This window comes from Chinchilla lanigera, unplaced genomic scaffold (genome assembly GCF_000276665.1).
Source record: "Chinchilla lanigera isolate Chin_1 unplaced genomic scaffold, ChiLan1.0 scaffold00036, whole genome shotgun sequence".
Classification (NCBI taxonomy): domain Eukaryota; kingdom Metazoa; phylum Chordata; class Mammalia; order Rodentia; family Chinchillidae; genus Chinchilla; species Chinchilla lanigera.
Window position 1 is genome coordinate 3,178,985 of NW_004955437.1, and position 16,789 is coordinate 3,195,773.

Consider the following 16,789-nt stretch of genomic DNA (forward strand, 5'->3'; position numbering starts at 1 on the left):
GCACCGGGGGCCCGCCGGCTTCCGCCCTCCTGGGGCTTCGAGACGGCACCGGCGGAGCCGCCGCGCGGAGCTCCAGCCATGGGCTCGGGGCGCGTGCCCGGGCTGTGCCTGCTCGTCCTACTGGTCCACGCCCGCGCCGCCCAGCACGGCAAAGCTGCGCAAGGTAAGGTGGGAGGCTGCCGGGGCAGCCGGCCCCTGCCGAGGGGAAGGGCAGGGCAGGTGCTGGGAAGCCGGCTGCTGTCAGGACCCGGCTTGGTGTCCCCGGGGTCCCCAGCGGGGGCCCCGACCCCGGGGCGCCGCGCCCGGGGCGCAGAGCTGGAGGAGCCTGCCGCGGAGGGGATGAGTGGGACGTTTTGGCGGTGGGCAGAAGTGACCATGCACTTCAGAACTCCGCCAGACTTCGCTGCCACCCCTAGCATCTTCGAAAGACTTTTTGTCCTCTGAAGTCTGAGGGAATCCTCTCTTCTCTCAGACGTTGCCAGACACTTAAAGTTGTGGCCTGGAGAGGCTGCGGGAATGAAAACTTTTCAGCTGTGCTGTAGATCCCCACCCTGCATGCAAAGTTCAGAGACAGAATTTCCACGGTGCTGTCTTATCAGTGGAAACGTGTTAAAGAAAAATAGAATTCCTTACGGAAAAACCGACTCGTCTCTCACCGGATGGTAGGGGGCTGAAGAAGAGAAGAAAATTGCTGTGACTGGCTTCTAGCAGGAATGTTGCGTTTCTGCCTTTTGGGGGGAAATCTCTTTCGTCTTGCATGGCTTTCATTTCTTATCATAATATTTATTTATTAAGTCCTCGGGTTTCCAATTCCATTTAAATCCAGGTCAGTATTGCATTAAAATAACAAAGTAAAATTCCAGGCTGGAGAGCTCCGACAGATCCCTCTAGGAATCAGAGGGAGACTGGGAGGCCCTCCCACCCCAGTCCCTGACCCCCAGCTCATCGCCTGGCCCGACCCACGGCTGTACTAGGAAGCCAGGCTGGGGTCCCACAGTTCTCTGGGGACAGACCCCAGAACCCCTCCTCCCCCTTGACCTCCTGCTGCACCCCTCCCCCAGTGGGGTCCTAACTGAAGAGATTTATATGAACAGAAAGAAAATTCCTCCCAGCAAGGTTTTGTGAGGGAGGTTATGCTTCTGCCTATTGTCCCCCGGGGCTCCTGAAGCCAGCCAGGGTGAGGAGGTGGCAGGACCAAAAGGAAAGTTGAACTTGGGAGTTGAGGAAGGCTGAGTGTCTGGCAGTAGGGTTGCTGTGTCCTGGGGCCTTGAGCACACCTGGCTCCTGAGCTGCTCCGTAGGAGATGTGCTTCATTCTGAATAGGATGGCTCCATCAGCACCACCCTCCTCTCCCCAGACTCCACCTCGCCGAGGACCCCTCCCCCCTCCAACCTGTCCTTTAACAGAAGGAAACACTAGAGACCCTCAGCTGTCAAGTACCAGACCCCACCTCCTCCCGCTCCCAGCCCCAAACTGCCTCTTCTTTAGTCCTGGTTCCAGACAGCCCACTGCTACGCCACCGCCCCCAGCCTGGAGCAGCCCCTCTCCCCACTGTGGATTTGCTTGTGTTTTCATAAACAAAGCTGGCTTTTGTAGTGCGTGCTGACTTACTCATAACATGGAATTAGCTAGGGAGTTTAGTCTGAAGGAACAGATTTCATGCAGTAATCTAAAGACTAGATAAGGGGCTCTTTCAAGTTGGAGCCAGTGTCTGTAGTGGCCTAAGGAGACTGGGGGAGGGTGCCGGGGGGCCAAAGGAGAAGCAGATGGAGACCCCTAAAAGGGACAGGTGCCATCAAGCCAAGGCTCTCCAGCCTGGGAGATCAGCCCATCTTCCGGGGACAGGAGGACTCAGAATCCCACTGGGGTACTCCAGGGCTCCCTCTTTCATGGGATACCCCATTGGGTCCTGGGGGAAAGGCAGCTGGAGGGGAGACCCCTACCTTGGAGGAACTTACAGAGTAAGGGTTTTGTTCACTCATGGGCCACACCTGCTCTGACTGGGCTGCAGTGAGTTTGGTATCTTTCTTTCTCCCTCCCTCCCTCCTCCCTCCCTTCCTTCCTATTCCTGAGTCTAGCTTGGCACAGAATGGAAGCCTCTCATTGACCCTGCTATTCAGGAAATCTATAAACCCTGCCCGCCAGAAGTTGCCTAACAACAGGTTTGTGAATTAGAAAGTTGTCTCTGGACCCAGATTTGCAGGCACTGCCTCGGAAAGGACAAGCACTGTTTGGTCAGGGCAGCCTTATGGTCCTACCCACAGAGAGGGTGCTGGGGGCTCTGGGGAGGCCTCCCACGCCCCTAAATGTATCATCCCATCCCAGTACTATCAGTGCCAGAAAGTTTGTCTTTAATGCCACATGCTTTTAAACAAAGCTCAAGCAGCTCTTTAAAATACAGATACTCTTGGCACCTATCTTGCATGGAGTTACTGTACCTTTGGGGATATCTGTGTCTCTGTCCCTTTGCATCACAGAGCCACACACCAAGAAAGCCAAAGTCCTGTGGAGTGGGGCAGGGGGGCGAGGAGATGAGCCCCACCCAAGTGTAAAGTGCAGTGTACGTGTGGGAGCGCGTGGGGGGGTGGGAATGTGAGGCTCACCACAATCACCCACATGGGACAGAGCTGGGCAGCGGTGGGGACTGCGACTTAAGAGCCACTGCCGTTGTTCCCCCTGTGAGACTCAGGGGCCGGGCAGCCGTGGCCCTGGGAGGGAGGGAGCTGAGGGTACACGGTTCTGAGTGTTTTTCAAGTGCCTGTCTGTGTATCTTAAGGTAGACAGACTGGATAACCAAGATAATTGTTAACTTAAAAGCATTAATTTGCTTTGCTTTTTCTTGGGGAGGGGGGTGGGCAGCAGTGGTTTAAAAGACCTAATCCTTGCGCAGGGCTCAGGTTACAGCTGAATGAAAAGGTCTCAGGCCTCCAGGGAAACTTGTCCTGGGGTGAGCTCCCAAGAGTCAACTTGGCTGTTTTGTTTACCTGGCAGTTTTCTCTCTTCGCTCGGGATGGAGTTTTGATAAAGTCAGGTATTTAGATTTTGCAAGTAACGCCGTCCCTGGGACTGAGCGTTCATCTGACGGGGAACAGTGTCTCTCTGTCTTGGTGCGTCTCTCCGCGTCTCTGTCTGGGTGTATGTGTCTCTCTTTCTTCCCCCGCCCCTCTCTTCCTCTTTAATGTGGCTCCTGCCTCTCCTCCCGCTTCCCTCGGCTCCTGTGGCCAGCCTGTACAGTGAGGGGACTGTTCCTCCTAGCCCCTCCCTCCAAAATATGAAATGAAAACCATAACCGTGTCAGCGGGTGAGGTGGTTGTGCGGGCAGCTGGCTGGTGCCCGTGCCCCCTCCAGGCCATGCAGGAGGATGAGAAAGGGAGAGAGCAGAGGCGCTGACTTGCCTTCGGAGCAATCTTTAACCAGTTCCCCCCAAGCCCATTTTTTCCAGAAGCGGGCGGACTGCTTGAACATTCCTCAGGAATCCCTTTGACCTCTCTTTTCTCAGTGACCGGCCTGGGGGGTGGGAAGGGGCAGGCACAGAGATGTTTCCCTGTCCGCCACCCCTCGCCTCCCGTCACCTGGAGTCTCTGCAGGGTGGAATGCGAGAGGGACACTGAGGCCAGAAACACTGCAGGCAGAGGAAGAAGCAAGCCATCAGCAACCCTCAGATGAGACTGTTTGCTGGAACCTTCTGCAATCTGAGAGCATGAGAACCGGTTTGAGATGTGAGCAGCCGGGACCTGTTGTAAAAGGAGCCAGGCCGGGTGTGAGTTTGGGAATGTGAGGTGTGCATTCACCGGGCTGTGCGAGCGTGCATGTGCATGACTCGGGGTGTGTGTGTGTGTGTGTGTGTGCGCGCTCTGATGAGAGGAAAAAGGAAGTGGGGCGATGTGCGTTTTGTTTTAGTTGGAGAGGTGAAGAAGTGGAGTGACTTGGTCCAGCGCCTTGCACCGAGGGCGGGGGGAGGGAACGGACGGCTTCCGATCCGACCCTCCTGAGGAGGAGGTAGAGGAGCTTGCTGCCTAAACCCACCCGGCTCCAGTCCCCGCGTGTCCGGGAGTGGGCCTCCTTTGACATCCTTACCCCTAGCACATGACCACTTATATAAGAAAGAGTCCCTGTCAGGGCTGGAAGCTGTGGTCTACTCTAAAGCTGGCAGTACCCACGAGAGGCCCCAACCTGGGGACCGCTTCTTCAGGAGTCTGGAAATAGAAGGACTGCTGGGCCTCGGGGCAGACAGGCAATAGCAGCCAACCCAGGGATGTGGGGGAATGGCCACGCTGTTCACCTGGGCCACAGGGACTGCCCTCTCTGTCTGCACACTGGCTGCTCTGCCCGTGCCCCTACACTGCCAGGAGGTTATGGTGCCAGTGCGCTTTGCCAAACGGAGAGACCAAGCACTGGGGCCTTGGGAATCACTGAAATCATCTTTTTCACTTGTGAAATCAGCAGGGCCCCTTGCAACTCTGAAATTGAAATCCTTCCAGCTGAAGGCAGGAGACGCTGGCCAGTCTCAGTCCTCAGCCAGCCTCCCCGGGTTACTCGGGGCCCTTCCCCCTGGACCCTGCTCCACTTCTGCCTGCCCAAGTCTAGATCACTTGGCTACTTTTCCTTTCTTCCCTCTCCCAGTTTCCTGGGGCCCAAAGTACCAGATAGTTAGTTTTGTGTCTTCAGGTGGGCATTTACAAACAGCCCTAAACCACACGTACCTGTGTGTGTGTGTGTGTGTGTGTGTGTGTACCCAACAAAGCTGGGAAGTGCAGCCCCAGTGGCGGTGTTGTGGAAACTGAGCACTCTGGCAGGGATGCCAGGGCCCACTCCCTGCACCCACAGCATGTGTTTCCTTGCTCCAAAGCTGGCCTTCTGCATTCTGCCCTAGCCTAGACCTCTTCCCTATCTTTAGGCCAGGGCCCTGCTTTGGAGTTGCAGTTGGATGCTGCATTTTGGCTACATGGCAGGGATGATGGCTTCTGCACTGGGTACTGGGGCCTTTGCTCCTACCTATGGTTTTCCGTGTGGCTGTGATCATAGCCCTAAAGAGCTGTGGAGTTTGATTTCAAGAGTCTCATGGCAGGGGTTGTCTAGGTCTGGTCACTGCTGGTGACAAGCTGAGGAAAGACCTGGACTGGAGCTGTTGGGATGCAGGAAGATGCAGGATAAGGCAAAAGACCCAGGGAATCCCTGAATGAGGGTAAGATATTGGGATATGTGGGCACTGGGGGGAGGGCTGGGAGAAGGAGGGCGCTTAAAGGGTAGACCCTGGGGAGCAGGTTTACAGAGAGGACGTTTTTACAAGATTCTCATTATATTTATTTGGAGTTTTCCTCTGGTGGTTTGAAGCTGTTAACAGCAGGAACCTGCATCCTGGTGTTTGTTTTTGTTTCTAACCAGCTGCTTGGCCCCACTGCAGTGAATCCAAGGGTAGGCGACACCTGCCACCGCTACACCTCCCACCTCTTCTTTCTTGTGACTGTGTCTTCCTCTTCCCTACCCACTCCTGCGCCCGTGCTCTTTTGCTGCTCCTGTGCCTGGAGCTTCACAGCGTCTGCATGGTCATACAAGTTCCAGTTCCATCACCCATGGTTCTGCATGGGTGCTTGCTGGGGCTAGGGAGGCACAACACTGACTGAGGTGTGCGTTCTTCCCTCAAGCACTTCAGCGACAGGGAGCCCCAACCCCTAGGCAGACTGTGGCCTGTTAGGAACCCGGCCATGCCGCAGGAGATGACAGGCGGGCAAGCTAGTGAGCAGAGGAGCTGCTTCTGTGTTTACAGGCTGTCCATCCCAGAGTTTACCACTTGAGCTCCACCTTGGAGCAGATCAGCAGCAGTAGATTCTCAGGGGGCGAAAACCCTCCTGTGAACTGTGCATGTGAGGGATCTAGGTTGTGTGTTCCTTGTGAGAAACTAATCCCAAAACCATCCCCCACCTCTGACACTGGAAAATTTTCTTACATGAAACGAGTGCCTGATGCCAAAAAGGCTGGGGACCACTACTAGAATCTAGGAGACAGTGGGTAGTGAGAGAGCACTGGACTGGGACCAAAGACCCGAGGCCTCGCGCTATACTGCTATTTGCTCTTTGCCAAGGTAACACCATTGCGTTTTAGGCGCCTCGTCTGTTTAATGGGGGATGCCTGTAGCCCTGCTGGATGACAGCTAAAGAACTGTAATTCATTGTTCCCAGTCTCTTCTGGCCCTGGCATTCATCAGATGGATGCCTTGAAGCGGGTTCTGTTCCTTTTTAAGTTTCTTGTCCCGCTTCTTTGACTGCCCTGCACCCCAAGGAGTTGGGAGGCCATAGGAGAGTGAAGAAGTGAGCTTCTGGAGAGGCGATACTATAGATACGGATCACAGCCACCCACTCATCTGTGTTACAAACATTTACAAAATGCCCTCAGTGCATCCTTAGTCTGTGCTCAGTAACTTTGACTGGTGGAAGAAATATGCTCAACGACATTAACCTTTTCTTGTTTTTTGAGACAGGGTCTTGCTATGTAGTTCAGGCTGGCCTAAACTCACTAACTAGTCCAGGCTGGCCTCAAACACACAGCAATCCTCTTGTCTCAGTCTCCTGAGTACTGGGATTATGGATGTGCACCACCACGCCCAGTTTCAACTCTATTTCCACTGCAGAGTGGATTTCTTTTTTTTTTTTTTCTTTTGTGGTACCGGGGATTGAACTCATGACCTTGTGCTTGCCAAGCAGGCGCTGGAGGGCCACTGAGCTATCTCCCCAGCCCCTGCAGTGTGGATTTCAAAGATTGAGAAGCCATGGCCTCAAGGAGCTTACTGCCCTGAGTATAGCATGAAGCAAGCATCCAATACACAATCAGAATACTGGAGAGAAAGTTAGAGATGGAATAATAATAGTAGCAAACCCTTGCTGAGCACTCACTGCATGCCCGTATGGTGGCACTAGGTCCTTGATTCTCATGGCAGCCCCGTGGGGGGCTGTCTAGTGACTGTTATTCCCATGTACAGAGGAGAGAGCAGTAAGTTCAGAAGCTGGCTCAGGACCACACAGAGCTGGACACGCTGGCATTAGAGCTGACCCAGTGCCACTCCAGCAGCCCTTCTCTTACCCACTCTGTCTCGTTGCTGCCCCAGCGTCTCCTCCCAGCTTTGGCAAGTAGTTCACCCACACTGCCTGAGCTAGGCAAGGAGAAGAAACAGCAGCTCAGTCTCTCTTTGGAGACCTTGTTTGAGTGGATCCAGAGGGCACCTCGACAGTCACATTCTCAAAGGTCCCCAGTGATTCCAATGTGCAGCCAGGGTTGCAGACCATGGGGCTAACCCAATTCATGCCCAGCAGTGCCAACTGGTTTGCCAACCAGTAAACACCTGTGCCCTGAGAGAAAAGGCTAAGATGGGATTATGCCCACGAGTCCCGCACAAATCCCTGCGAGAACGGATTCTGGGTTGGCAGGTTTGGTGGGAGGGAGCTCTGGAGCAGAGAACTAGCAAGGGGAGGAGGTGCTGGCTATAATTTGTGACCCTATTTCACAGTTCTGCCTTAGGCCTCTTTGGCTGCAAAAGATTCCAACCAGTTGGAACGTCCCTTCTTTAGCAAGTTCCCAGGCAGGTGGCAAAAGTGTTACAAGAGACAGCTTCAGCACACTCACAGAGCAGCTGAGCAAGAGCTGCAAATGAGTGGAGGCAAGCTGAGTCCCCAGGACCACAGACTCACGAGGAACAGGGCTCACCGGGATAAGCTTTAGGGAAGACCATTTTGAGCCAGATTTAGAAAGCTGCAGTGTGGCCGGAAGGGAAAAGAGGAACAACACGTGTGTGAATGTGAAGGATGAGATGTGTGTGCATGTGTGAGAAGGAACAGAATGGTAGATAAAGTAAAACAAGCGTTGGGCAAGGAGATGAGGGAGAAGGCCGGCTGCTGCGGGGTCTAAAGGCTCTGCCAGGGATCTTGGGTTTGCTGTGGTCTGCATCACAGTTCACTCCAGTACTGGTGAGCATAGAGAGGGAGACAGAGAAGAACTGGGGCCCAGAGAGCCTGACCCAGGCCCTAGTGAAGTATAGACAGCTGTGAGCCGGCCCCAGAAGAGGTACTTCTATGTCCCTGGGCCCAAGTTATCCCTTATTTAGAACTCCTAGAGCAGTGCTGTCCAATAAACTTCGTGTCATGTTTCATGTTTGTACTGTCCTCTGTGGTGGCCACTGGCCTGTGGCTAGTGCAGCTGAGGAGCTGAATTTTAAGTCAGTTAGCCACTTGGGACTCAGACCTACTGTAGCAGACAGCCTGGTCCCAGAACAACTGCCGTCTGAACCAGTGACTTCACGCTTATTATCCAGGGCTTCTTGTACTGAGAACATCCAGTCTATCAGACACTTCATGAAGTACTTCACATAAATTAATCTCATCAGCGGCTCACAACCTGTCACGACGAGGTGAGGATGATTATCCCCACTTTAAAAAGGAGGAGATAAAAAATAAGAAAGCCCTTCCCAGAGAGTAGTAGAGCTGGATCTTAATCTGGGAACTGACTGGTTCCAGTGTTTATGGTCTTTCTATGGTAGTGCATTTCTAGGTTCTGCTTTCTCTCCATCAGCTGGACAAAATGATTCTCAAGGAGCTTCTTAGCATCTGCAAGGTCCCTCTTGGCCTCGCTTATGAACTAGCATTCTGGCCTCCTCTTATCTCACTTGGGGATGACTTCCCAGGGTGGCCAGCAGGCAGACACCATGGCTCTAGAGCCTGAGGGAGGAGGAGCGTAAGGGTGGATGGGCTCCCAGCACTTAGAGTCAGTGGGCAGAGTAGAAGGGAGTTGAATGACAGCAGAGTAGAACCCAGAAGTTTTGAGGCAGGATCTTTGGGGCTGCTCTTCCAGCTTCAGCTCTCTTCTTAGCCCCAGGATACTTCAGATCCGCCCCCTTAGTACTCCTTTCTTTTTTCTCCCCTAAGTACTCCTGAAGAATGAAAGCAGAGGACAGGTAATTGCTTGAAGCTAGGGCTCATCAGAATCTGTAAGCTGGAGAGATTACGGACCTGTCCATCCACTAAAAATATGCCAAGCACCTTAAGGATTTGGATTCAGTAGCGCTACAACGGCCCGAGAATCTGCATTGAAACAAAACCCATGTGGTTTTGCAGCCCACAGATCGCAGTTGGCAGTCAGACTGTCTTGGTTTCAAGTCCCGTCTCTTACTGGCAGGCTGTTACTTAGGTACTGTCTGGTTTTGGAGTTCACAGATAGAAATAATCTCTTCTTCCGTGGACCTTCCCTGTACACAGGTTCTCCAACCCGGCTGCACACTTGAATTACTTGCTATCTTTAGAAAAATACTTATCGCTAGGCTCTAGTCTCGAATCTGGAGGCTGGGGCATGACGCAGGGAGCTGACTCAGATGCACAGCCAGGGCAAGGTCCCTTATCTCTAGTGCCTCGTAGCACACACTGCATCCTGCCTCATGGTATTCATGTGTCCTTCTGGAGTCATCTGCGAGCCTCCACGGCACCCACGATAATGCCTACTACAAACACACTCAGGAAAGCATCTTCAGCTAAATGAGTCTCCCTACTGCACTGGCTTTCCAGGCACCATCCTATTGCCAGAGGTTAGAACTGTCTGCTGAGGACTCTTTTCTAGGTCTTTCCTTAATCATCCTCATTTCTGCCAGACCTGGGGTGGCCTCTTCCTTTAGCGCAGCTCTGTGTGTGGTGCTTGTTAGACAGCACACTTGGGGTTAGAGCAAACGATGAAGGGTGCTGGGTGGACCTGGAGGGGTGAGAGCGCCGCACTTACCAGGCTTCAGGTTACTGGCGCCAAACTCTGCTAGGCCCAGGTCCTCTACTGTTGATAGCGCAGAGGCCAGAGAGAATCTTCCCGATGAAACTTCTTTCCTCTCTAAAGCTTCTTGCTGCCATGGTGCGCCAGTGGGAGCAGGCTTGGTCTAAAGCAGAATCGTGAGGCAGATGAGGATCCCTCAGATGCCATCTCCTTTTCTTCATCAATGACCGCTGGACACTGCGACCTTCCTAGAGGCTGCTGTCCCTGTGCCTTTTGTCGTTCCCCACCTGCTAAGCCTGTTCCTAAGAAAAGTAAACTAATTCACACTAGCTCAATTATTCCTAATCATGTTAAGTGTCTCAGGGTTTTTTGTGTGTCTGTAAGTATAAGAGCAGTGCTTCAAGTGATAGGAGTTAAGTGTCACTGGATTAGGTATTTTTGAAGGCAGCATGCAGTGTGTGTGGGGGTGTCTCAGTTCCTGAAGCTACAGAGCCTTCCTGCTCTGAAATCTGAGGGATGTGGGAGAACACATCTAGAAGGGGTGCGGGCTCTGTCTTCGAAAAGAGGGGATTTTGTTCTTGGGAAACCCACCTTCAAGATACCCCTCAAGGGGCACCCCTGAGGGCCTCATGTGTCTCCCTCTGCCCCTGCCAGATGTGGATGAGTGTGTGGAGGGGACTGACAACTGCCACATCGATGCTATCTGCCAGAACACCCCTCGGTCATACAAGTGCATCTGCAAGTCTGGCTACACGGGGGACGGCAAGCACTGCAAAGGTGAGCCTGGGTGGGCATCTAGGGAAGCGGGACCCCTGGGAGAGGGGAAACCGGTGCCACTGGCCCCAGCTGGCCACCCTTAGGCCTGAGATCCCCACTGACCACGGATGGGCGGCTACATCTTCCCAGAGGGCGCCCTGCTCCATCTTGCACCAAGACACCATACGGGTCTGCAGCGGCCCTGGTAGAGGAGTTCACAGCCACACACCTGACTGGGTGGGTGAGTCAGGATCATGTGACTAGGCCTGAGGTTCCTGGAGCTGGAACCCCCACCTTCAGACCCTTATACTACGCCCACAAAGACAGGAACAGATGTGTAGCCCAGGGGAAATTCACACTGTAAACAAACACATCCTCCCCTCATAATTAACATAAACTAGAATAGCCTTGGGATATTATTTTCAATTTATGCCTTTCAGTACTGATGAGACTTCAGTGGACAAGGTACATGTGTGAAGTCCTGGTGGCCATTATAAATTGGAAAATATAGTTGTCCCTCAGTATCTGACTGGTATTGATTCTAAGACCCTCCAAGGATACCACAATTCAAGGATGTGAAGTCCCTTGTATAAAATGTCATAGTTGTTTGCATAAAATCCATGATCCTCCTGTATACTTTAAATCATTTCTAGGTTACTTATAAAATGTGATACAATGTGAATGCTATGTAAATAAATAGCTGTTATATTACACTGTTTAGGGAATAGTGACCAAAAAAATCAGCACTGATAGAATTTTTTCTTGGACTATTTTTTTTTTTTTTTTTTGGTTTTGGTTTTTCTCCGGTACCGGGAACCGAACTCACGACCTTGCGCTTGCCAGGCAGGCACTTTTGCCGCTGAGCTAAATCCCCAGCCCCCTCTTGGACTATTTTTAATCCACGTTGGTTGAATCTGTGAACGTGCAACCTATGATTGTGGAAGGTTCACTATAGTTTTGTAATACCTAGCAGTACTTTTAAAAGGTATTTATAACTTTTGATCCAAGGATTGCTCTTAGGGTCTTACTCCAAGGAAATTTAGTGAAACAATATGAGTGACAATGCTGTTTTTTTTTTTTTGTTTTTTTTTCCTCCGGTACTGGGAATCGAACTCTTGACCTTGTGCTTGCCAGGCAGGCACTGTGCCGCTGAGCTAAATCCCCAGCCCCTGACAATGTTCTCTGATGCATCATTTATGATAGTAAAGTGAGTGAAAGAAACCTAAGTGCCAAACAGTAGAGATAGAGGACTAACAAATTATGATACAGCAACACAATGGAATATTCTGTGGCCATGGACAGTGGTAATTAGAAAGACTGGACAGAGACATAAAAACTGCTTATGATTTAGGTTTAGATGAAAATTAGCCAGCTGGGTGTGGTGGCATAAACCTGTAATCCCAGCATTCAGGAGGCTGAGGCAGTAAGATACTGGGGATTAAACCCAGGGCCTCCATACTAAGCTACATTTCCAATCCTTTTTTATTTTGAGACAAGTTCTGACTAAGTCACTAAGGTGCCCAGGCTGGGCTCAAACTTGTAATCCTCTTCCCAGAATTCTGGGATTATAATCACGCACCACCGTGACTGGTAGGTGATTTTTTTAAAAGTAACTACAAGGAGCTGGGGGTGTGGCTCAGTGATAGAGTTCTTGCCAGCATGCACAGGCCCTGGGTTCATTCCCCAACACTACAAAAAACAAAATAAAACAAAAAATCCCACAAGGCTGCGCCCAGGCATGGTCAGTGAGGACACACAGGTGGGCATGGCTGTCTCAGCTTCTCTGTGCCCACAGACGTGGATGAGTGTGAGCGAGAGGACAACGCAGGCTGTGTGCACGACTGCGTCAACATCCCCGGTAACTACCGATGCACCTGCTACGATGGATTCCACCTGGCGCATGATGGACACAACTGTCTGGGTGAGCAAGAGGGCTGGTTAGGGGGTATGCTGTAGGGAAAGAGGTGTTTTCAGGAGGGGAAGTGATCACAAAGAGCTGTATTCCCTCAAGAGAGGAAGGTCAGCCTCCTCTTCCGGACTGGCCACTAAGGACGCAATAGTCTTGCTGCTGAGTGAGGAAAATCAGAGGAAATGCTTCGAGGAAGTTTTCCTGGGAGCGGGCCAGGAGAAAAATGTAAGGGTTGGCCAGAGAGGGTAAAGCACAGTGGGTCCAGGTAGGTCCCAGTTCCATAGCTAATTGTGGGGCCTGGGGAAAATGAATGAGTCTCTGGGGCCCTCAGCTTCCTCATCTCCAAAACCGGGTGGTAATATTCCACCCAACAGCTGCTGGGTAGGTCATCATAAGAGAACGTGTGTAAGAGCCCTGGACAATCCTGAGTACATAGCAGTGCTCAATAAAGGGAGAAATGATGTTGCTTAAGATGATGAGGCCCCCTGGGCCCTTGGAGTCCCTGGTCCTGCCAGGCGAGTTTTCTCCCAACTTTTCCACCACTGTGTCTCACCCTGTCCTTGCTTTTGAGACCTCCATCTCACTGATCTGCTCTGTCCCGGGAGCTGGATCAGAAACAGAATCTCTAGGGAACTGAACTGAACTTTGGTCTCTGTCATTTTGAAAAGTTACTGATACCAAGCTAGATTCTTCCCCAAGTAGAACAGCTGAAGCCCATAGCAGAAAAGGATTTGAGATCTGAACCCAGACTATTTCTCTCCCAAACTCTTCCTCTTTGGTTCCAAAACAGAGTGTAGAACAGGAAACAAAGAGCAGCGGAGTGGTGCCCAGAAAAGTGGGCTGTGGTGGGCCCCGCCCTGACCTGACTAAATTCACGATTTAGGTGTTTAGTTCCTACTGGCCTCAAACGGCCTCCTTACTGCAGAGTGGCCTCTACCTGTCACCCCACCATTGGGCTGGCTTTAGGTTTCTCCTCCCATTCCAGGCCCCTAGACCTGGGTCCTTTGCCCAGCCCTGGCCACCACTCTGGCTACCCAGCGCAGGGCCTCCTTTCTCCTCTACCCACTCACCCTGATGACCTCCTTCGGGAAGAGAAGCCGTGACCTTTGGAGAGGAGAGGGAGTCGCCTACAGAACGTGAACATCAGCTTCTGGGGGCCTTGCTTCCTGTTCTAAGCCCCTGACTCTCACCCATTCTCTTTTCCCTGTAAGTGTTTTGGGAAGATGCACAATCAGAGGCACAGAAAATCACTTGGTATGGAGAGGACTGGAGGAGCCAAGGTCTGTCTAGGTTTAGGGCAAAGTCTCCACCCGACCTTCAACTCAGGAGAATGCTGAGAAAGCTAATCATGCTCTGAGCCTACGTTTCCCTACGGAAAGTTGAAAGAAAGAACTTGGCTACAGTAGCCAAGCCACAAGATTGGAAAGGCAGGCAGCAGATAGGACGGAATGTAGGATGGGGCAAGAACAAGAAGAGAGGGATAAGGTGGGACAAAAGATGGGGCAGAGACAAGGATGAAGCAGAGGGAAGTGTACGGTCTTAGCTTTGCCAACAGGTGCGTCTCTCTGCCCAGAGCCAGCTGACTGGCAAGCACCTCTGCCCTTGGCCAGAAGAGGAGGGGAGTGTAGGTCCTCAGCGGAGAGGATGGGGAAGGAGGGACAAATGAGCCCTTGGAAGCCCAGATTCTAGCCGCTCCCTGTGGTATCCAATCTCCTTGATGCTTCCTGGACCAAAGCAAACTGAGACGCTTGCACAGAGATGGAGTCAAGGCCTTGAAGTGGGAGCCCCAGGATGAGCTTGGCCCTGGGTCATGGGGGTGGCGATTTGGGGGTAAGAGCCTACCGCTCCCCCTCCACCATCCAGGGTGTGGCCTGGCAGCTCTTCCTCCACCCCTGCTTGCCAAGCTGCCAGAATTTGTTTTGTTAAACCAAAATAGGAGAAAGGCTAAGGAATATGGCAGCGAGCCCAGGCGTGGGGGGAAGGGGTGGACAAGGCTGTGGCCTGTCCACAGAAATGGCCCCGACCCCACGAGGAGTTGAGGTTCACTACCTCGCCCCACCCTGCCCTCAGCCTTAGCGCCACGGCCACAGCTCACCCTAACGCAGAACCATTTCCAAGTTCCCTGGCTACTTATCACAGCCAGTTGCTTCCCCTGGTTACCTCCCTGAGCAGTGTGACCCCTCTCCATCCTTACCTTTGTCACTGGTCCTCTCTATGGCTCCTTTCCTGACCTCTGCCCTCAGTGAGAGAGAGAGAAGTAAGGCTTCACCCAGGAGAGCGAAGTTCAAACCCCCGACCACACACACACTTGCTTGGTTCACTAGCTCTCTCTCAGTGTCTCATTAATTGACAAGGGGTGTAGGTGAGGGGTGGGGTTGTGTCTTCAGGACTCCTTCAGCCTTTGCTGCGGAAGTCCAGGGCACACCCCGGACCCTGGCCTGCACTCCATGGCCCCACCGATCACCTGTCCTGTGCAGATGTGGATGAATGCGCCGAGGGCAATGGCGGCTGTCAGCAGAGCTGTGTCAACATGATGGGCAGCTATGAGTGCCACTGCCGAGAAGGCTTCTTCCTCAGCGACAACCAGCACACCTGCATCCAGAGGCCAGAAGGTCAGCCTGTGACCGGGGAGGGCCCGACCCCCAGCCCCAGGCTCTTCTTCCTAGCTATTCTTTAGTAACCCTAAATTTCACTCTTCCCCTCAATCCTGCCGGCTCCTCCTCTCTCCCTCAACTCAGTCCCATCCTTACGGCTTCGTGGACAGACACTGTATTAGAGAAAAGTCTGGAGGAATTAATTTGGGGGTAGGGTCAGTATGGGATCAAGTCTACCTTGGGATGGCCTCTGGTCCAGACCTGAGGCAGATGTCACTCCTAAATGTAGATGTTTTTTTCCAAGCTGCTGCTCACCAAAGCCTTCCTTGGCCTGGATTGGGGGAGCTGGGCAGGAAGAGCAGGATATGTTGTACCCGTTTCCATGGTTCATCCTCCACTGGACTATGACACTGTGAGGGCAGGAACTATGTCTTAACACCTCTTGTATCTCTAGCAGCTAAAATACTGCCCTGCATGGAGTGGGAGCTTCATAAATGTCTGTAGCAGAGTAATTACCTATACCGGTCACTTCCCACTCACATTATAGATCTGATTGTTATATTTCTTATATACATCCAGGGTGAGGGTAAGCCCTTTGAGGGAAGTGAAGTGCGTCCTTCCAAAATACTGAGTCCCTGGCGCAGTGCTGGCCAACTACGAGACATCGGTTGTTTGAAGGACAGAGAGATCACACACGTTCTTTGGGGTGGCACAATACCTGTTACTTACTAATACTTACTACACCCTGTTCAGAACGGCTCTGAGCTCTGCTCCTCAGCATCCAGCTCTGTGGATGAGGCAGGAGGCCTGTGACGAGGAGACACAGTCTCCTCTTGTGTCACAGCATCGGTGGAATCCTCCGCTTCCTAAGCCTCCCACATCCCCTTGTAGTTCCACCCAGAGCAGGCATCCGGGGGTACAGAACACTCACCTCTCCCCTTTCCTCTTTTAGAAGGAATGAACTGCATGAACAAGAACCATGGCTGTGCCCACATTTGCCGGGAGACCCCCAAAGGGGGTATTGCCTGTGAATGCCGCCCTGGCTTTGAGCTCACCAAGAACCAACGGGACTGTAAATGTGAGATCGCTGGGCTGCCAGGGGTGGGCGGGGAAAAAGAAGAGGAAGGGATGTGGGGCCTCAGCAGCCGGGGACAGAGGTAGGAGGGAAGAAGTGTGGGAGAGGCAGCTAGAAAAGGGGGCTGTTGCCATGCCGTGGGGAGCTGGGACCCAGGGGGAAGCAAGCTGACAGGCCCCCTGCCCTCTCTGCGCACAGTGACGTGCAACTACGGTAACGGTGGTTGCCAGCACACATGCGACGACACAGAGCAGGGTCCCCGCTGCGGCTGCCATGTCAAGTTTGTGCTCCACACCGACGGGAAGACATGCATCGGTGGGTGAGGCAGGGGAGAACTCGGTCCATCTGTGGGGTGGGGGCGGTGGAGGCCCTAGGGAACAAGGGAGGACCAATGGGGACCCAAGCGCTGGACAGCGACTGGTAAGGGCCTGAAGACCCAGAAAATGCCAGGTCTAGTGAGGGACAACTCTGAGAGAGTCAAGTGCTCACCTGACCCTCTTCCCCACTGGTTCCGCCACCACCACTCCCGGGAGCCCCACCGTCCTCTCCTTCCCAGGATAAAGTGTTGCCAAATGGGGATCCTTAGCAGAGGTGCTTATTGACCAAGGCTGGGGTGGAGAAGGGGCCGGACAGCAGGGGAAGGCAGCTGGCAACCTCTGCCCAGAGGCCCTGGGTGGCTAGTGACTCCTTTCTCTGGTGAGAGGAGAGCCGTCACAG

At 52.8% G+C, this 16,789-nt stretch overlaps 1 protein-coding gene across 3 annotated transcripts in view; it reads left to right on the plus strand.

Annotated features, from left to right (window-relative positions):
- Nucleotides 1-16,789, plus strand: part of Scube3 (signal peptide, CUB domain, EGF-like 3) — a gene marked incomplete at both ends in the record, with an annotated part of 34,788 nt that continues 17,999 nt past the window's right edge. For all 3 annotated transcript variants that reach the window (XM_005389543.2, XM_005389545.2, XM_005389544.2), the window contains 6 exon segments: nt 1-163; nt 10,393-10,515; nt 12,290-12,415; nt 14,881-15,015; nt 15,950-16,075; nt 16,271-16,387. In XM_005389543.2, coding sequence (XP_005389600.1) covers nt 79-163; nt 10,393-10,515; nt 12,290-12,415; nt 14,881-15,015; nt 15,950-16,075; nt 16,271-16,387 — 712 coding nt within the window.